The sequence below is a fragment of the Hesperophylax consimilis genome, chromosome 12 (genome assembly GCF_061612785.1).
Source record: "Hesperophylax consimilis isolate HC1 chromosome 12, BYU_Hcon_1.0, whole genome shotgun sequence".
NCBI classification, from domain to species: domain Eukaryota; kingdom Metazoa; phylum Arthropoda; class Insecta; order Trichoptera; family Limnephilidae; genus Hesperophylax; species Hesperophylax consimilis.
Window position 1 is genome coordinate 33845229 of NC_142847.1, and position 21656 is coordinate 33866884.

At 36.6% G+C, this 21656-nt stretch overlaps 3 protein-coding genes across 6 annotated transcripts in view; 1 reads left to right on the plus strand and 2 right to left on the minus strand.

Annotated features, from left to right (window-relative positions):
* Npl4 (nuclear protein localization 4) overlaps positions 1 to 2899 on the minus strand; it is a 60584-nt gene extending 57685 nt beyond the window's left edge. Inside the window, exons 1-3 of the mRNA XM_089638365.1 lie at positions 2808 to 2899; positions 2227 to 2502; positions 723 to 886 (exon numbers count right to left, since the gene is read on the minus strand). Coding sequence (XP_089494491.1) covers positions 723 to 886; positions 2227 to 2502; positions 2808 to 2828 — 461 coding nt within the window. The 5' untranslated portion in view covers positions 2829 to 2899. The remainder of the gene's footprint in view (positions 1 to 722; positions 887 to 2226; positions 2503 to 2807) is intronic.
* A 274-nt stretch (positions 2900 to 3173) lies between these two features.
* Positions 3174 to 21656, plus strand: part of LOC149419531 (uncharacterized) — a 39932-nt gene continuing 21449 nt past the window's right edge. For 2 of the 4 annotated variants that reach the window (XM_089638358.1, XM_089638361.1), the window contains exons 1-3: positions 3174 to 3257; positions 4899 to 4996; positions 9013 to 9104. In XM_089638358.1, the coding sequence (XP_089494484.1) occupies positions 3196 to 3257; positions 4899 to 4996; positions 9013 to 9104 (252 nt within the window). In that variant the 5' untranslated portion in view covers positions 3174 to 3195. The other 2 variants (XM_089638359.1, XM_089638360.1) reach the window with 2 other exon arrangements.
* Positions 11325 to 15872, minus strand: LOC149419532 (uncharacterized). The gene is made up of 2 exons (XM_089638362.1): positions 14378 to 15872; positions 11325 to 11649 (listed from the first exon to the last, which is right to left on the minus strand). The coding sequence occupies exons 1-2, from the start codon at positions 15698 to 15700 to the stop codon at positions 11638 to 11640; spliced, it is 1335 nt and encodes a 444-aa protein (XP_089494488.1). The 5' UTR covers positions 15701 to 15872; the 3' UTR covers positions 11325 to 11637.

The window sequence follows — 21656 nt, forward strand, 5'->3', positions numbered from 1 at the left end:
TTTATAAGAATTTGATTAAAAAAAAAAAAAAAAAAAATCAACTTCAAACTCGATTTACTCGATAACGAAAGCTCAAATAAAAAAAAAATATACTACAAAATCGACTCCAAATGTGATGTAGATTCACCAGTTTCCCGCTTGTACTACAAGTTTCCAGACACCCTGTATAGTCGACACATCTGGGTCAGAGGGCTAAAGTAGGCGATATTATTTATAAATGTATTCAGGTGAAAAATATTATGGCGTCTTAAACAATGCGAATTGGGGACATTTATTTTAATATTGCTAAGACATAATGTAGTATCAAGTTGACCGTGAATAATTTTATGTAAACATATGAGATCAGTCAATTGCCTTCTAGTTTTAAGTGTATCAATCTTGAAGTAATCACGACGTACGTCATATGATCTTAGATGGTCATGTAATCCACATTTGAAGGATAACATTCTTAGCTTTTTTTTTTTTAGTGGATTCTACAATATTTTCATATTTGCAGTAATGTGGATTCCAAATAGAGCTTCCATATTCAAGTTTACTTCTAATTAAGGCATTGTAAAGAGTTAGAATTGATTGAGGATCTTGGAAAGGTTTACATATTCTATGAATAAATCCCATCATTTTTAATGACAATGAGTTAGTATTATTATTTATTTTAAGATGGTGTCGTGTAATTAGTGCATAACGGATATTTAGATTCTACAATAACAAATGAGTTTCCTTACTACTTGTCATCCCGTTTCCTTGCGATTTTTCCATCCATCTTGTAAAGCTGTATGTCCACATCATCCTCGGGAGGGGTGGCGGTGCTGCTGGGGACTGCGGACTGTGAGCTGCCTCCGGGGGGAACCTCGTTCAGTTGAAACTTGCCCGGAAGATTGCTGTTTGCCTGGAATACAACATCATCATTATAAAAATAAATTGAATATAATAGATGGATACTAATTGACTGAGCGTAGTGAGGTCCTGTTTTAATTCAACAGTTTTCCATTTCTTCTGTTCGTAAATTCCATTTCTTCAAATGTGAAATCGTCATGTTTATTTTGACTTTCTTATTTGCAATTTTTCAATATTATGGTACCTACCTGCCTGAAGACAGTTTGAAAAAAGAACTGCAATTGAGATAGTGAACTTTCTTTGGACAAGATGTAGAATTTTTTATTTGAAATTAAAAATATGTTGCATAAAATTAATATAATATGGTTTATAATTAAGTAGGTAAGTATTTAGGTACCTACTTTCAAATATTATTTCAGAGGAAATTTTGGTTAAGATAAAATTACATAGTTTTTTGGACGCAAGTTCTGCTGTTCTACTAGAACATCTAGTAATATTATAATTTATAATTAGATGGCAGATTGTGGTGTATCTTATTTCAGTATATAATGAAGATGAAATAATCTGGACTGAGGTAGAATGGTAGTAGTAGGTAGGATAGTAGTAGAGATATTAGTAGGGTAATATTGAAGGTAGGATCAGGGAGGCATAACTCCGATCGAAAATTGGAAGCGAAATATTGTGACGTCATATGATTCCCTAATTATATCCACCAATGAAAAACTCTGATAGTCTATGGAATAAACTTTCAGAGTTTTTCATTGGTGTATAGTATAATAAGTAGGCTCCGAATGTCCGAATGAATTTTATTGTCTATATATTGCCATATCTATGGTTTTTTAGGACCAATTGGTTTCATACAAAAAACCCGAAGTTATCGATCTAGTGAATGGTTTATTTATGGTTGCTAGCCTCCGTCATTACACAAACTTTTTTTTAATGTTTTTCATGACGGGAGTAGGAGGAATCCAAATAATATTGTGAGGTTATTAGAAACCTGGCAATATTTGTCTAACTTCAAAAGTTAAAAAAAAAAACATGAAGACTGGTTATGAAATATTGAATGCGAAAGGCGAAAACAGCAGCAATAGTGACATTGGTGACACGTACCATTTGTAAAAGTATTTCTTATGAAGTGTTCACTTTTAAAGATCATAATAAAATGAACGCCCTGGTTACCCATTGTCCAGAGTTGAAAACATTTTCAGTATCGCCTTGTTGAAATGCAACCATTCCGAATTGAAGTGTTGCTTGTTTTTATTGACCAGACGTGAATTCCCCCATTATTTCTCACCACCTGCTGAGGTTAAGGGTGCCATAGTTATGTACCAGCTCCGAGTAGTTGAGTCTGGTAAAGTAGAAAATAGATTGTGGACACTGGTTAAGACATACCTGGGCACTAGTTGATGGTTGCTGTGGTTGGTCGAAGAGGACAGTTCCATTCAACGGGGCCAGGTACAGCATATCCCCGTGCTGCAAGCGGTAATCATTGACATGCTTGGATATACTGGAAGCTATCTCTTCTTTGTGGTTCCGATCCTTGTAGAGGGCAAACACGGAGCTGCTTAGCTCAAAAGTTTCGCGCACTTTCTCAAAAAGGCTGGAAATCTTGTCGTTGCCATTTAATTCGACCCTCCTCGTACCGTCAGCCGACTGGATTCTCAACATCTAGAAATTTGAGGTTATGTTTGATAAATCTTGAAATCACACGTAATTTTAACGATTTAACCGTTTATATTGTCATGAAACTATCCCTATTTGTATAATGTACCGAGTTAGTATCACAAAACTTTGCAAAACACTGTAATTTTGACGTTACTCGATGTCAACACTGGCGATGACAAAGAATTTTGAAGATGAGATTTGGAAATAAGTTCGAATAATTCAATTTAAAAAGTACTATGGATGTTGTTGAAAATTTGTATACATAAATCCAAGCGATTTTTAACACAGTAATTCAATTATTTACTTACGATCATCTTTAGTCGAGACATTTTGTTGCAAACATCAGCATTGAAACGTTCACATACAGAATGGTTGCCAACTGTCAAAAATAATACAAAAAAGTTTAACAAATCTGCAAGTCAGTAAAGCAAATACTATAGATAACACTACTAGAAACTCTTTTTAATCGCATACATTTCGAAGGGAAACACTTTTTGTAACAGCACCTAGCGTACCGAAGTAGATTTAGAAAACTATCAATTATTTTTTTTTTGTTCATTGGTTTTATAATAGTTCGCATCCTTGCCGCCAGAATCGCGAATTATTAAAATAAAAATAAAATATTGTCGTTTCTTTGTTGTGTAGTATTACTATTTTTGTAAATGTCAGTTTTCATGTTTCAGTCCGGATTTTCGAATGTTTTGTTTTTTAGCACCTGTGATTCCTGTGAAATGTGTCGCAAATCAGATTGATTATAGGTAAATTAAGAGTATATTCACATAAATACGAAGTCTTGACAATTTTCAAATTGCATCATCATTCAAAATTGTGCCGAGTAACATTGAATTGATTACTAATCATATTTTGTTATTACATTACTGGTTTTATAAATTTCAAGTCGATGTCACGTATAAAACTCCAACGCCGAAGAAGTTATGATCAGTCACAGCAAGTCACAGTGTACTTTTTGCCGTTATTGAATTAATGTTATATTTTGGAACTATTGTGGGTTGAATCGAAAAGATAAGGTACTATTATTTAATTTTCATTTCTAAAGCAGCTGATCTCTCAATAATAATTTAAGCGCCATTTTCGAAGTTTGACATTCGCAAAAACAAATTGAATTTAGAACACATAATTTTTTGTTTCTTTTTTTAAATCTTTCTAATTACGTACTAATTATTGACGCTACTAATCGTGGTGAATCTCCCTCTGAAATTCATGAATGTACAAGCTTAGAAAGTGAGAAGTCCTAGCTTATTGTGACGCTGCGCACTGAAGTCTATTTTTATCTGATGCTTAGCGTCCCATCCAGGTGTTTCTGAGAGTCGTATCTTTGTGGGTACGTCTCTAAATGTGGAAATAATCATTTAATTTTTAAAACTCGCGAATAAGACCAGTCAACCGTTTTATTTCATGAATTGAATAATTGTTATGTTGGTTTAGGTTATGTCATGATACAGCGTTTTCCATAGCTTTCAAAGTTCATGAAATTTAATGTCATCATTATCAATTACAATATTTCAAAATTAGTACTATTAAAGTAGCATTATTCATGCTATCAACCTTTTGCGGTAATTCCCAGAGAGAGGTCGAATGTACGTCAATGTACATCGATGAAAAATCTTCCTTTTCGCACGTCTTGCATGAAACGAAAAAGATGTTAGAATGATGACGCCATGTACAAACTATCTCCGGGACTACTGGATGAAAAATTTGGCGATGAATGAGTTTCGCTTCTTCCAATCAATTCGTATTATGTAAACAGTACACAAATAGTCTAATTGATGGATGTTTGTCCGTAAACTTTTTCAAGGTCTGACTGACCTTGATTCATTTAATATATAATTTATTCATTTAAAAATCACCAGAAAAAAAATTGTCAAGTTTTAGATTTTTAAAATTATGTAATAATTACATACATTTTACGCTTGAAACGCAAACATGTTAATTCCTAGCGAAGACTGTTCTTGTTTGTAGGAAATCAAAGATGTAAATCTATATCAGTTGTCCAGAGTTAAACACCCACTCAAAGTTGTTGGCAGGAGTTTTTAGATTCAGTATACCCTCACTACTCCACCATTGCATAGCTTTCCAACCATTCCAAACTTCCTTATACACCAGAAAGCAACAGTCATTTGTGGACCTGTTATCAATAAATATTTAACATTAATATTTCTTACATTCTAATAGATCATTTTAATAATACTTGGTAACCACTTAGTAAACAATAAATAAAAATTAAAAAGATCAGTGCTCTTCTAAATTTGAAAAGTTTTCAAAGTAATTTTGAATGAAGAATAAAAATAATAATAATCCATTTGAAATTTGAATTGGAAGGGGAAAGTTGTCAGTTTGCGATTGTTACCCAAGTGTATTTTTTTTGTAATTTTGTGCAGAAAAACATACAAAATGGACGAAATCGGAGTTCCAGTGGACCTGTACATCTATGACTTGACGAAGGGTATGGCTCGCATGATGTCAGCAATGTTTTTGGGTATGAAATTAACAAATTTGACTGACACATAAACTCAGAATTTTTGCGCGTGTTTCTCATCCTATAAAAGCAAAATGTAAACACCGAATCCACAATTCAAACGTCTGCCAAGAAGAAAATAACTCTTTTTATGTCTTTTCCTATTTTGTTTTTGATTTACAATATTTTTAGATAGATTCAATAGTGATATTATAAATGTTTGCTGCTATTTTGTTTCACATTCTTTAAATCAGTGTGTCACCCACTACTTAAATTTGTGTATTTTTAGACAGACTATTTCTGTGATTGTGATTACGTCCATTCCTCTGAGGTGAACTCAAATATTCACACATTCTGTTATAATTCCTTGATTAAGATTTTGAATAAATCGGTATTACATTTTGCTTTTATTGGTAATATTAATTGTGTTGACAATGCATTTATTTTGTGTACAAGCTACGCTACATCATAATTAATTAAAAGACCCCTCTGCTTAAAACAATCCTCTCAGTAAAAATTTTATGCTTTTACTTTGTATGTATTTTAAAATTTGATTTTTCATATTTATTTATAATTATCTAATTTTTCGTAATTTCTCATATTTTACTTTTTGATCCATTTGTAAAAATCACAACATTTTGATACATTTGTAAAAATCATAATATTTTGATCCATTTATAAAAATCTTGAACAATTATTCAATTTTCTAATGAGGATGTATGTACATATATATTATTATTATGTGGCAATCACCTGTTTATTTTTTAAGCCACATGTTTGTATATATTTTTAAAAATACACAAATAATTGTACATTTACATTTCTTCTTTAGCGTGCGGTCTACTGATATTTATTCATTTGTTTTAAACATTTTTAAGCAAACCGTTTATTGTATTTAAGTTGACTAGATTAGATTAGATTTTTAGGCTAGTTTTTTTTATCACTTTTAATTTTGAAAGAAAAACTAGTCTACAAAACCTACGAGGTTAGGTTTTTTGGAAAAACAAAACTAAACTAAACACCTAAACTAATTGTGATAATAATAATACTAATGAAATTTTATTTGGTACTACTGTGATTTTTTTTCTTCAAATTATAATAAAAAGTGGACCACTATTTAAGAAAGACCTCACGCTAAACTGTCGCCAATAAATTAATGAACACATTATTTTCAGGAGACCCTCATAATGTACATAATATTATCCTCTGGTATGAAATATTTATTTATTTAAAATCAGATCTGTATAGTCAGGTATCTCTGGTAATATAGCAGTAATAATGCTGACTTTCATAATTAAAGAATTGCTTATTATTGAAATAGAGAATATATATAATATTGATATGTAGTTTCTGTAAGCATTCAGGCCGTGGACCTATTGCGCTATTGCACAGAGTCCATTATTTATAAAGAAATTTTCCTGAATTGTCAAAAATGATCATTGGGTGTTTGTTGCTCAGTATCCGAGCCTTTTCCCCATTAACCTTTACATACCTAAGGTAAAAAACACATATGACCCGAAGGGGGTCACTAGGTTCCCCCATATATCGTATTTCTTTGCGCCTTTTCAGTAACTTCTTCGCCAAGCAGACAATCATTAAATAATGCAAAACGAAAGAATTAAGAAATTGAGCGTAACTCAAATACATACAGTGTGAAGATGGGCCGTGATAGACCCTAACTATCAGTAAAAAAAATAAGAAAAGTAGGTAAAAGTTCGAAATTGTTTCAATATTTTATCATAGTAATAAAGTTCCTCTGTAAATTGTCAGTATCAAAAATATCTAATATATATATTACTGTAACTCTTTTAATGCACCTCTTAGGACCGCACTCGCAGCTTGTTTTCACTAAATAGAAATTTAACTTTATTTACTATCTTAATAAATATTAGTAATGGGATTATTATTTCTCAATGTAGATCGATTACCAAATAGTTTTTCTAGAATTATCTAAATTATAGAGTATGTGATGTAAAGAATAACTTAGATATCGCATAAAACTCTCTGACGGCCTCCGTGGTCAAGGGTAAAGCTCTCAACTAGCAAGCCGAATGTCGGGGTTTAAAATCCTGGCTTGCGCAAGTCAAATTTATTTGATTAATTTGTGCTATTTCAAAATTTATTCATTAAAAATAATATGCAGCATATTTGCGGCACATTCCAGAGTGGAAGATACTCTCAGTATCGCCCTGGTGTAAGACCACCATTCAGAGTTGAGATGTTTTTTTTTAGCCATGTTTGGTGCCCAGATCTGAATAGCCAGGTACTTCCCCACCTTCCTCCTCCCCATCTCCTTCTCCCCACTACCTTCAGCCTCGCAACATAATTGGGGATGCCATAGTCTCACCGGCTCCAGACGGTTCAGAGCAGTTGTGACTCTTGTACGGAATTCATATTAATAAAATAAAAATGGGGTAGTGTATTACCCCCTTCAGAGCGGGAGGGTTAAGGTGGGACATTTACACCATACATAGTTGAATCCACAGACATAGGAATTAATAGACGAGAAGATAAGGGCGAGGGGTAAAATCAACTGTTGAAGAACGAAGGGGGTTAAGCTGACTGTGATTCGTCAATAAATCAATCTGACAGTAAATAGGCATCTCGCATTATAATATCACCATTTAGTTCTTAAAAGTAAAATCTGCTTTTGAATGAATAGACATTTTTACATGGGAGCGCAAATTACTCGCCACGTTATGAACTAATTTGCGAAGTCCAAATTCGGCAAAGTAAATTTCTTCTGTTTGCAGAGTCGTAGTTAGTTTCAGAGTATTTAGTTAAGACACTTTTACAAATGTTTCATAATTTACTTACCCCAGTAAACAACGATGAGCACACTTGAGAATCGCTACATTGTGATGTGATAGTATATGTTTCTAAAACTGATCCATATAATACGGTGTGAATAAGCTTAAAATAAAGTAAAATAATGCTTACTTATGGAATGTAATACGACAATTGGGTTTATTCTCTTTTTCACATCTATTTTTACAAGTTTTCATATCACAAGTCAACATTTTGCCGTGTTATTTCGTAAAATGAACCGATGATGCCTCGACCATAGTTCGCACAAGAATGATGACATCACGTTTTCAAATTTCACTTGAGGCCATACGCGAGCCCAGCCGGCTCCAATGGAACCGGTATGGGGAGTGGGGATAATACGCTTTTAATCACTTAGGGCAGGTCTACTAATATTCATATGTCTATGGTTGAATCGGTGTTTCTTCAAACTCAGCGTATTTCCTAAAGCTGTTGGTGCTTAACTTTCCTCCCAACGGCTGTATGCCTCCTAAGCTCCTAAATAATTATTGTCAGGCTTTTTGTAACCCGGGAATGTTAGAAATTTTTCAATTAAATTTTATTAAAAAATAGCTCCTACTAGCTCCTTTAATGAATTTCTTTTCATACTGAGTACTTTCATGTTTTATTTGGGACATTGGAGGTTGCCCACCACTTTTCCACGGCGTTCTAAGGAAACAGATGGTTTCCTCCTTCACCGTACACATCAAGAATAATGTTTTATTTATAAAGGAAGCTACTTTTTATAAAAATGTCTCTAGACTCCCAATGTCCAGGTAAACAGTGTTAGTAGGCAGTATGCGAGTGCGTACATGTTGTTAGTAATATAACTGGATTGCATCTCATCTTCGCCAATTGGTGTTGCTGCTAAAATTAATATTAAGATAAAGAGAAAAAGTTACAAAGGCTTATTTGGAAACTGTCTTTGAGCACTTTGGATTGTCTCATTTCTAGTGTAGACTACTAAAATATACCAGTTTTGCTTTGTTTGCAGTTTCAAATCTCAACAGCCATCTCAAATCTTCCCCATTTCCTACCCCCCTCACAACACCCCCAATTGGAGTTGCAATAGTCATCTTTGTTTACACATAATAAAAAATAATTACCATTTTATTAGATTGTAGCTTTATAATGAGGCTATTTAAAACAGTTTATATTTTATTGCAATGGACATTAATCTTAGGACTTGCATGTGTATTGGCATTAATGTTTGACTGATGTGTTGTATGCAGGACGCCACGTGGACGGCATATGGCACACATCAATTGTCGCATATGGTCGAGAGTATTTCTTCGGAGGAGGAGGCATACAGAGCTGCAATCCAGTAAGTCAATAACTGATCAATTAATCATGCGTGCTATGGTACATTATTGCTTGAAACTTGTAGTCTAAGTGGGCATTATCTTATATCGTCGTTGCGCTTGCAAAAACAGCTATGTGACAGATTTCAGCAACATATTATTTTATTCCGAAAATTTCTAGAAAAAATCAAGGAATCGGGCCCAATCTTGACAATGTGCATAAGTTTTACCGTTATCGCACAATACTCATTCAAACGTTGTTTGTTTACGCATTTGAATAAAAAACTGAGAAGTTTTTTGCTTTCCTTTAAAATTTGGTAAAACTCAAATAACCTGTCTTGTGCAAGCACAACAACGATGCGCACATAATAATAATAATATTTGGCTGATTTATATAGCGCTATTTTCGTGAAAAATCACCTCAAGGGCGCTGATAAATTTTATAATAAATATTTCTGGTTAACAACTAAGATTAATAATAATAACTAGTGACTTACATCTAAGGCTTGTATCTAGTGACTTATGACTAATGCTTGTAACTACTGGCTTAAAACTAGTGACTTAATTACATACATATTTACAACTGTGGCTTAAAGTTAGAGTTTTACAAATACTTAGGCCCTATGTCATCTTTAGGGATGCTGTGTGGAGGGTTGTAGGTTATATTTTGGCAAATTTCAAGAGAAGATAATGTTATTGTTGTAGAGGTGGTGGATTTGCAGCAACAATAATTGGTTTTTAATTTTATGTACCACCTCGTGAAGAGCTCCCACGCAAGTATCGTGTATAACCAGGGGAACTATATCACCATACAGTTGAGCGACGTTGTGGGGGAGATTTATAAAGGGTTTGTACAAAGGAATTTGTTAATGTAAAACTTGAAGAGGCCCAATTTAAATAAGGGATGAGGGTATTTTATAGGTGTTTTAGTGAGTCAGAGAAATAACTCGTTACCATGCATCCGACATCAACTACGATGGTTCACTATTGTCTGCAGAGTTTCTAACAATTGCGCTTTAGTTCGTCCAAGCACTTCATTGGCATACAGACAAAGCACTCTTCTTTGAACAAGATGAAGGAAGAATTGATTAAACATAATCTTGTCTGAAAGAAATGAAAACATCAACTTCACGAGAAAACAGAAGTCTTTATACACAAGCAAAAAAGATAAACATTTCACAAGGTGAAAATTTTTTCAAGTGACCTTCACCTATTAAATTTTTTTTTTCTTTTTCTGTTTTACCTCGAAACATTTTTTTTAATATATTTTTATTTTCAATTCACAAATTGGTTGGGTGTCAGTGAAACCTTCAGCTTTCCGTGCGTGAGTGATACTTTGAAACGTACATCTAAATTTATTTCATCTCACAAATCAGTTCTGCTTGTTGATTTCTTACAGTTTTTTTCTAATGCAAGTGGCACTTTAGTGCTCCAATTTAGACTGTGCGAAAATCATAAGTTCAAGGGCATGCTAAATTAAGTACTACTGTTTAGAAAGTGTCCCATTTTAAATTAACACATTACTAAGCTAACGCCGCCTGAAAGATGTCATTTTTCATGGCACATTTTATATATCTTATTTTGCCTGTTGACATTTTGAAATGGCATTTTTTCATTGCGCTGTCTGTCACCAAGGTTGATTGTTTTTCTTTGTATGTATGTTCTGCATTTTATTTATATTTAAATGGAATAGAAGAGTTATTTTATATCTTTAACCTGAATGTTATTTGGGTCAGCGTATCTCCAAAATGTTTTTGTCACAAATAGTTATTTCCTGATTTTTTGCAATGCATTATTAATATTTGAACATCCTCCGTGGTTGCTAGTTCAAATCCTGGCGTACGCATGTAAATTTTATTTGATGAATTTGTATCATTTCACAATTTATTTATTTAAAATAATATAAAGTATACTTGCGGCACGTTCCAGGGTGGAAGATACTCTCAGTCCTAACCTGGTGTATCTCCGTCCCCTCCCCACTACTTTGAGACTCACAACACATACCCCAATTGGGGATGTCATAGTCTCACTGGCTCCAGAATTAAGGAGCAGTTGGGACTCTTGTGCGGTATTCACATTAAAAAATTAAAAATATTTATTATGAATTCTTTTTTTTGAATTAATTACGACTTAAAGTATGAGATATAAACTATAATATAAGAAATGAGAATTGCAAGTAATAAATAACAAAGCAAACAATGAGATAGTATTGTTAGCAACAATGAAACGCTAATAGATGTTTTATGATGAAATACTTTAATCTTGTCTCCACGGTATTACAATCAATAACTTTAAAATGGTGTGTATTCGCTCAGCGTGGCTGTGCTCAAGTGTTGCTCGCTTGCAATCCTTCTTCCTGGCGGGGGGGGAGTCGCTCCCGCCTAAAACCAGCAGCGCCTCTGGCGGCCGTACCGCAAACCACCCGCGAAGTGTAGATCCCTGATTGGCCGACAGCGATGAGAGTGGCGCCCCTGGCGGCCAATTAGTAAACTAAACTCTGTGGCGGCAGTATTTGAATGCGCTGCTAACACGGCCATACTGATCACTGCTTTGACCTCAAAGCAGTTGCTGAAATAAAAATAAAATAATAATTAGACTGGTTGAAACTTGTTCAGCTCCACAACGGTACTGACGAATAGACTTTACTGTTCGCCCTTCCTGACCGTTACTCCGAAATTTGTTCAGCCGGCCAATTCCTCATATTCTCATATGTGACCGTCACTCTGTGAGTGCTGCCGTTGGGTCTGGTACCCAACACGTCGAAACGATCGTTCGGCAGGACTTCAACCACTTTATAAGGCAAGCTCCGAAACCGACCTTTCAACTTTTTGTACCCAGGATTTCCCTTGGAAATCCGGATTAAAACCGTATCGCCAACGCGATATGAAGGTTTAATGAATCGTTTCGAGTTGAAACGTTTCATCTGCCGCCTTTGATCTTCATCAAAAAGCTTCCGTGCTTCCGCACGTATGACCTTAAGGTCCTGCCTCTCACCAGCCTGCGTGAGATTGTTTACCAACACAGCTTCGCACAATGCAGAGGGCTTATAACCCATCAATAGCTCATTTGGAGTTTTCAGAGTGGTTCTGTTGACTGCATTATTCAGTGCTTGCTGTGTTGCTGCCAGAGCTTCAACCCACTGATCTTCGGGTTTATCTCTGATGATGGAGTTCAGCGTATTCAATATGGTTCTATTGAGTCGCTCTACCTGACCATTAGCCCTCGGTAATAAAACTGAGTTTATGGTCAGCTTGATGCCATGCTCTTCACAGAAAGCACGCATCGCTTTTGAAGTAAAAGCTGTACCTCGATCGCAAACAAGTCTCCGTGGCACCCCGAAAAGGTACGCCATCGCCGAAAGTGCTTTTATGACACCTTTCGTACTTGTCTCTGCCACCGCCTCTAAGAAGCAGTACTTCGTGAAGCCATCCTGGAGGGCAATGACGTACTGCATTCCCTCCACACTCTTCACGAACGGCCCCAAATGGTCCACATGCACAACTGCAAAAGGAATCTCTATTTTGGGAATGGGATGCAATACCCCGGGCTTTCGACCGGTATCACTTTTCCCAACTAGGCATTTGAAACAGTTTTTCACGTATTTCGTGACAACATTCCTCATCCGCGGAAACCAGTATTTGTCCCGGATGGCAGCCAGTGTTCTATCAACACCTTGATGCCCACTATCGTCATGGAGGATCCTAAGAACGCCCCATCTGGCATTTCTAGGCACGAACCACTTCGAACCAATTGACGTCTTACGGAAAACTCTGTCTTCCTTTATCTCGTAGTCAATAAAATATTGCTTGCGGTCTTTTGACTCGTTGCCACTTTTTAGGATATTCTTTATGTTTGCAATTTCCGGATCGGCTTTTTGCATATCCAACAGCTGCTCCTGGGTAGTCCATTCGTATGTCAAGCATACAGGGTTTCGGCTTAAGTAGTCGACATGTGCTACTCTTTTGCCCGCACGATATTCAATATCAAATTGGTAATCTTGTAAAAATATCCACCACCGTGCCACACGTGGATTAATATCCTTCTTAGTCATCGTAGCCCGGACTGCATTACAATCTGTTACCACTTTGAATCGGGTTCCAATCAGGTATACGCGGAAGTGTTTCAAGGCCTGTGTTACAGCTAACGTTTCGAGGTCGTAGGAATGATACATAGATTCATCCGGGGATGTACGACGGCTATAGTAAGCCACAGGATGCATTTTCATATCTTGACCTTGCTGTAATAAGATTGCTCCCAGTCCTTTAGCAGAAGCGTCAGTGTGGACTTCTGTGGCAGCTTCCGGGTTATATATTTGTAACACAGGTCTATTGGTCAGAGCAGTTTTTATATCCTCGAATGCCTCGCTGCATTTGGAAGTCCAACTCCAATCAGTATCTTTCTTCAACAGATCGTATAAAGCTCCAATCCTAGTTGCGAAGTTGGGAATAAACTGCCTGAAGTAGCTGGCAAGGCCGATGAATTGCCTCAGCTGTTTCACAGTTTTAGGAACTAATGCTTTGATGAGACATTCTGTTTTACCACTGCTTGGTTTTATAGAGCCAGCGCATATTTCTTTGCCCAAATAGTTGATAGTGGTTTGAAAGAACTCACACTTTGCCAAATTTAAGGTAAGACCAGCTTGCTTAAGACGCAATAGCACTTTTTCCAGCTTTTCAAAACCTTCTTCTTCTGTTTCCGACGGAATTATGATGTCATCAATGAACACCAGTACCTCGTCATTTAAATCGGCTAATACTTTATTAAGTGTTCGTTGAAATACTGAAGGGGCATTAGCAAGACCGAAAGGTGTTCTCAAAAATTCATAATGTCCGTCAGGAGTCACAAACCCAGTTTTCTCAATCGAGTCTTCTTCAATGGGAATTTGGTAGAAGCCGGACATTAAATCCAACTTAGTGAAGTATACGCCTTTCCCCAAAGTGTCAATGTGGTCTTGGATCCTCGGAAGAGGATAACGGTCCTTTACCGTAATTCCATTCAAAGCTCGAAAATCGATGCATAGGCGATCACTGCCATCCTTCTTTTTGACGAGCAGAATAGGGCTTGCGTAGGGTGACGAACTCGGTCGGACAATGTTGGCCTCAATCATCTCCGAGATCATGGCCTTCACTGTGTTCCTCTCAACTAATGACAATCGACGAGGTCTCACAAAAATGGGCACATTAGAATTCAATAAGATCTTCAGGCTGCCGACTTTAGAGCATCCGATATCTTTAAGGGAGGAGGATGTGAGATCCCAATAGTTTTTCATGAGCTTATGAAGGGATGTAATTCCTACCTCTGACAGAGCTCCAGTGGGAAGATCAGTCACCTCGACCACAGCAACCACATGATCGGGCTGCACCTCCTTGTATCGGAGTCTTACTCCGTCCTTGTCAGCCAACACTTCGATACCGGGGTGGCGCAGGATGTCTCTTCCAACGAGAAGATCAACTGGCAGGTCCTTATCTTCCATCACCAAGGGCTCCATTTGAATTCCAATCCCCTCAGATGTTATGCTGCACTTGGTCTGCCCCATTGCCGGTACGATGGCACCATTGATGCCACTCATGAGCGCAGTGGATGGTACCAGATGCAGGCCAAGGGACCTTGCTCTTTTCTCCCGCATCAAGGAACAGGAACTGCCGGTGTCTATGATGGCATCTATGACGGTGCCGTTAATGTTGCATTTTGTTGTCATATGCAACAACTTATCGGCACACAAATTCACCGGCTTCAACTTCCTGAAGCATGTTTCCTCAGTGTGGCCTTCCCTCTTGCAATGTGTGCATTTAGGCCTTTGCGAAGGCCCACTGCTAGCAGCACTTTTGCACTCATTGCGCTTGTGGCCAGTGCGCCCACACTTGTAGCAGGTGACCAAACCGGTCGCTTTTTTAGTGGCCGCATCCGTTTGTCGACTAGTAGGGGCCGTAGGGCCGGGCTTTACCGCCGGCGCATCGATCCTCGCCGCCATCGAGCGACGTGACATCTGGGTGACCAGGGACTGCATCGTCTCGCAGCTCTCCAGAACGACGCTCAGGCTCTTATCGCTGATGCCACCTAGCATCACGTCCATCTGTTGCCTCTCTGTCAGCTTCACACCGAGCCGCTTAATTTTGCCGGTCATGCGCCCAGCATATAATACGAGCGATTTCGCTTGGCAGCTTTTAAACTTCACGATATCTTCGATCATCGCATAGAAGTTTGGTTCCCGAGGATACGACAAAGTGAGGTCTTCTTGGAAGGTCTTCCAGGTACGCTTGGGCGGTGTCCACAGGTTGAACCATGCTCTGCCTTCTCCCTCCAAGGCTTGAGTAGCGCGGTATAATTTACGCCGCTCGCTCCATGAACACGCGGCGGCCACCTCATCCACTTGACGAATCCATTCCGCCACATACGCGTTTTCACGCGCGGGATTGAAATGCGGAACCAATCCCAATTCCGGGGTTTCGGATCTGCCCCGGTAACGCTTGTTCGTCCTTCTTGGTTGTGATTCCGATCGGGAACGAGATCGCGTACGAAATCTACGATGATGACGGCTTCTCGGCGAGTTTCGGCGGGAACGCGAACGGCGTGGCGGAGTATAGCGTTCCTCCGAATCTTCACTGCAATAACGCGGCATTATCGTGATTCGCAATAATAAGAAATGTCAAATGTTCAATGTTTCACACTTGCTCACGATAAATGAAACAGTTAACACAAAACAAGCGTGGTGACGCGCAATGGCGGATCGCAAAGCGTCGCTTGTTGTCAAAACACGAGGTTGGAAAGTCAGTAGGGCGAACTGATACGTTGAAGTATTTATTTATACGAATCCCACTTCTGATGTTAGCAACAATGAAACGCTAATAGATGTTTTATGATGAAATACTTTAATCTTGTCTCCACGGTATTACAATCAATAACTTTAAAATGGTGTGTATTCGCTCAGCGTGGCTGTGCTCAAGTGTTGCTCGCTTGCAATCCTTCTTCCTGGCGGGGGGGGAGTCGCTCCCGCCTAAAACCAGCAGCGCCTCTGGCGGCCGTACCGCAAACCACCCGCGAAGTGTAGATCCCTGATTGGCCGACAGCGATGAGAGTGGCGCCCCTGGCGGCCAATTAGTAAACTAAACTCTGTGGCGGCAGTATTTGAATGCGCTGCTAACAGTATATATGAATCCTATAATTTCTATACCCGCTATATCCGATTTTTTGACAAAATGATCTGAGTATGACATCTTGTTCACATTTTTGCGAGCAACAAGAGGAGCCTAAAATTGAGTTTCAAAACCCTCCTTACCAAAAACCATGTTAAAACTGCGAGTGAGAAACCAAATCCGCTATATCATACAGAAAGTCACTATCAAAACCCGCTATATCGGATTCAACGAATCACAAGCAGTTATTTTGCCAAAATACAATATGGCCGCCGCTCTGACGCCACGCTCGTGTGTCAAAATGATCTACGCGTGAGTTTCTAAACCCGCCATGTCGCCTCAGTTGACTTTCAAAATCACGAAGTGAGTATCAAAATCCGCTATATCCATTTTATTTATCGAAATTACTTAATTATTGCTAGACATATATAGAAAAATAAATGCTTTTCGAAATTTTATTACTCCAATTCATTATATAAAAAATTTTAATGCATTTACTTATGTACGCTAGAGATGTGACAGTTTTTTGCGGTTTTCTCCAAATCAATGAAAGTTGATATAGCGGTTATAGAAATTACACGACTCATATATAATCTATTTTATGGATTTGTTTACTGAAGGAGCATTGATGCCTAAATCCTTATTACGTCTGGTTTATATCGTCATTGCCTTTGCAAGACCAGCCATGTGAGTTTTACCAAATTTTACAGGAGAAACAAAAAACTTCCCAGTTTTGTAATCAAATGCGTCAACTAACGTTTGAATGAGTATTGTGCGATAACGGTTAAACTTTCACACATTGCCGAGATTGGGCCTTATTCCTTGATTTTTTTTAGAAATTTTTGGTGTAAAAAAACCTTTTATTAGAATCTGGCACATAGCCGTTTTTGCAAGCGCGACGATGATATACAAGTCTGTCTACAGTGCATTCTGTTTTACCAAATGGCCTCTCGTTATAACACTAAACATTATGAAAGTTTAAACATAAATCAGCCAGGGATTGGCCAGATATCCTGTTGGTTGAATGGGTGCACACGCATAAACATTTACACTGGGGATATTCATTTTGAATTACCCAGAAAATGAGGGATTTTGTTTCTGCTTCGAAAGTAAAATTTATTTATTGTTTTTTAAAAGCACAATAGCAAAATAGAAATTATATTTTATTGAGTCGCTAAGCATCCAAGAAATTTAAATCAGTTTTTGGTGGTGTCATACATAATGTAAAGTGCATTTATTTTATTCAAACTGCTTTCTTGTCTCATTTGAAGTTTCCTTGTTGTCACATAATATTTCACTAAACATAAACACATTCTGGCTAGACACAAGCTGCCCACTTTTATATCCTTATTAAATATCAGAGATTTATAGCAGACAGTCGTCCTACGCAGTCTCGGCCAGTAAATTAATTTCCCTCCACGCTTTTGGCGATTCCCTGCCAAACGGTGTTGCAACGCGTGATGTGGTTGGGAGGAGTAACAAACTCTTTTGGCCCTTGCAAGGATCAAGGTCAGCGTTGGCCGTGCACTTGTCTCACTGCACTACTGCAGTGCCAACTGTCATCTGTCTGCTCCTCCCATCTATTATCTTCCTCTCACCTGCGCCTGACGTATTCAACCATGTTTATTTGTCCAATACATTTGACATGGACATTTTTTTGTAATTCGTGTGGTCTGAACATTTTGAAACTTTCGGTCCTATAGTGGTTGATTGAGGTAATGTTTAGTTGTTGTAAAATTCTCACATAATTCTTAGATTAATCTGATTATTTAATGATTTGCGAACATTAATTTAGTCAGTGCTTTTAGCTTGTTTTGAATTTGTTGCGAGTTCAATAAAAATGTTGAGTGCCTTAAAATAAATGCTCTTTTGGGCTCCTGACATAATGGTATATTTTCGCAAACCAAAAATCTTTTCTCTCTTCCTTAAATTTTGTTTCGCTTGTATTCTGGGAGTATCTTATTTTTCACTTAAAAAGAGATATTGGTATTTGTGGGTCATTTTTTTTTAGGGTTAGTTTGAAAGCCTTCTAAATTAAATATTTTTCTTAATTTGCTAATAGATGTCTAGTGAAATCCTAACTTAACCTAACCCTAAAAAATATGTGGTAGACGATAACCCAAAAGTACTATCCCATCAAAACAGTGGTTTCAACAACTCCTCCATTTTTCCAAAAATTAAATTTCTTCACTTATTCGTATGAGGATCGGACATTGTTCTGTTCCTTCCCACCTTTTTAAAATTCACGTCTCTTCTATCAAGCCTTATCTAAAATTGTCCCCCCTCTATTCAACATCTCATCTCTTCTAAGTCTGAACTCGACTCCAATTTTCATTATAATTTTGAAATTTGCCTATTTAAATAAAATTTAAATTCCCCTTTTATTTCTCCATAACTTAAAATGATGGTCAAGAAAAGCCAGAAATAATGGAAAAAAAAAACTAAACTTTTGAGGAAATGGGGGTGACCGGATAAATCATCAAAATGTTAATTCATCACATCTTTAAAATGTTATATAAAGTCATGGAAAGTGATGAAACAAAAACTTTATTAACTGGGTTACGTAGGTTAGGTTAAAAAAAAAACTTCATTTTTAATGACTTTATATCACTTTTTAAAAGTGTGTTGAATAGTCACTGTGTTGAGTTAGCATGGAACCGAAAATGGGTATTCGTAATCGCACAAATATGAAATATGTATTACTTAGCATTAATATTTATCTATGCATAATCTGTCTATTTACCGCAGTTAGATAAAATGTGTAAAAGTTTTCTTTTAATTTTCATAATATTCTTCTCCATTTTGATCTATCTAATTCCAGTCATGTATAATTTATTGCCCTTTATTTCAATTCATACAGCTCTATAAGATTGTTAATAATTCAGCCAATATCTTTATATATAAAAATTCAGCCTGCGTGCTCACAAAACTCGAAAGGTAGTAGACCAATATTGCTAGTGATGTTAGTGCCAGGAGTATGAGAGTGGTTTGAATGACAGAAGAAGTAGGGGACGCCCGAGGAATACTTAACGCAATATCTCGGCACTGGAATGACACACGGAGTCGATGTTATGTAGTTTTTTAACAGTAACATTGTGGTATACAGTAGTGAATAGTGGAAGAAGTCGGAGACGTCTGAGAAAGACATTAGCAATAGCGAAGCATTGCGTGGTCCACCGGTATGAATATATATGCATTATTATTGTAGAAAGCAATCACTTTGTGGTTTGACATATTTAATAAAATACTTTTCAAACTCGTGGTTTTAAAACAAAAAGTATTTTATTTCATTTTATTAAATATATATGCAGAACAAGAGTAGTAATACTATTTTAAAATTTAATAGAATAACAGTAAACATAAAAATGAGAGAAGACATTCATATTAGACCGGTCGGTGGCCGAGTTGACATCGTGCTTGGGTCCCACTCGGGCGTAGTGTGTTCAATTCCTCGGCTGGCTAAGTCCTCCATCACAACACAAGCAACATTTTCAGCTTACTGTGGTGGTAGTAGGAGATTTTCAAATATTGTCAGGTTATTCGTAACCCGGGAATGTTTGTCTTTCTTTTTAAAAAAATAAAAATAAATCATATTATATTATAAGAAAAGGCGAGATTTCAATTTTCCATCAGCATAAACTTGGCATTTTATATTGCAATTTCGATGATCTGTCTTTCCTCTGCTTTAATATTCAGCTGTGATATCCTTTCAAATTCCTCTATTAATATAATTTCTACAGAATTTGTCAGCTCCTTCACAAGTTACATTCATCACGCTCGCTGACAAAATCCTATTTGCTAAATTGTTCAGCAATATCGTATTTCAAATGAAAATATATGACACGTTTCTGCAAAACCCTTGCGTTTATTGCGCCAGTAAAAGCGGTAATTTTGGCGCCGTTATGCTTGAAATTTATGCGTGTCGTAATTAGAATAATATTTCGTTGCACATTCCTTACAGCTTTTTACTACTTTCAACATACCTTTAACATTGTTACCCCATTTATCCTTCTTTCCAAAGCATCCTCACAGAATAAACATACCAACCCATGTTTTGTAAAATCTTTTTGGAGAGTAAACAGTGGTAAATTGCCAGCTAATTTTAGTACACAACACTAACACTGTCTGTGTCGTACGATGTTATCTTTATTCGCTTATTCCAATGACGTGGAATGCCTTTCGCTATTATTGGCACGTTTACAACTGCCGTGCATATTATTTCAAAAAATGAATTAAAATATTTTAACAGCCACATTTTCCGTCTTCAAAATGCTCTTAATAAAATATGTGTGTATTTTATTCGCAATCTAAATACATCATGAGGTTGTTTGAAATTTTTTATTGAGCCATAAGTTACAACTTATTTTATTTTCTTGTGTTTTGATTTTTTTTTGTAATGTACGAAATCACAGATTGCATCAATTTATTTATTAAAAAAATACATACCAATAGTTTAATAATCCAATTTTCTCTCAAATCACTATAGATCAATTATGTCAAAAATAGATCTTTGTAGTTAGGAGCCAGGCTTCTGATTTTAAGGAACACTAGCACAGATACTTGAAAAGTCACAGGATAGTATAAATTCTCAACGAATCAGTTCTAATTTTGAAAGAGACAAAAATAATTTTCTTTTAAAAATATTGTATTATGTAGGTAGGTACCTACTTTATCACCTTGTCCTAATTCTTCATACAATCGGCTCCAATTTTAAAATCACAATTCATTGCAAATTTGAGTTCATTGACTAACGGACTAACTAGCACACGGTACATACAGTATACATACCGAAATTTGTATGTTTGGTGATATTTTATGGTTTATAAAATTAAAACTAAAATAATTGATAACAATTTTCACAATTAATAATAATTAGCCATTTTTCCCCATCTCGGCAACAGGAGTGAATAAATAGTTCCCAGAAACGATGAAATTCAACAATAATTTGGGTGTTTCACCTGGCCGGGGGCCACATTCAATAGGTCGATGCATTTTGACCAGCTTGGCAGCCGCCCCTGTTCTATATTTAATATGCTCCTATAAGTGTGACCAAACACACATCTCTTGCATATTCTACTGCATATGAACCAATGATAGAGAACACACAAGACTGGCCTTTGTGCTAACCAAAATAACACGCTACTAATTAGTATGTTTAAGAAAAGACTGCAGGGATCTTATATATCTCCTGACAACTGTGTCATTGTGGAATATTATTTTTTTATTACCTTCATAGCTCAATAGCGAAATAAGCAAAGATTATGTACTTATCATTTTTAAATTGTTTAGAGCTATCATTATTTGTTTTAAGTGGAGCCTGTAGACCTCATCTGTTGTATTTAATTTCATTGCATCGAGCATTGCGCATCCACATGTACATGTGCATGTTGGTTTTGTTTGAATGTGCGCTTCTCTTCCTCAATTACGCATTCCTAAGTTTGA

Bases quoted from the DNA above. Each gene is read 5' to 3' on its own strand.
- LOC149419532 (XM_089638362.1), bottom strand. From the start codon at position 15,700: ATGCCGCGTTATTGCAGTGAAGATTCGGAGGAACGCTATACTCCGCCA.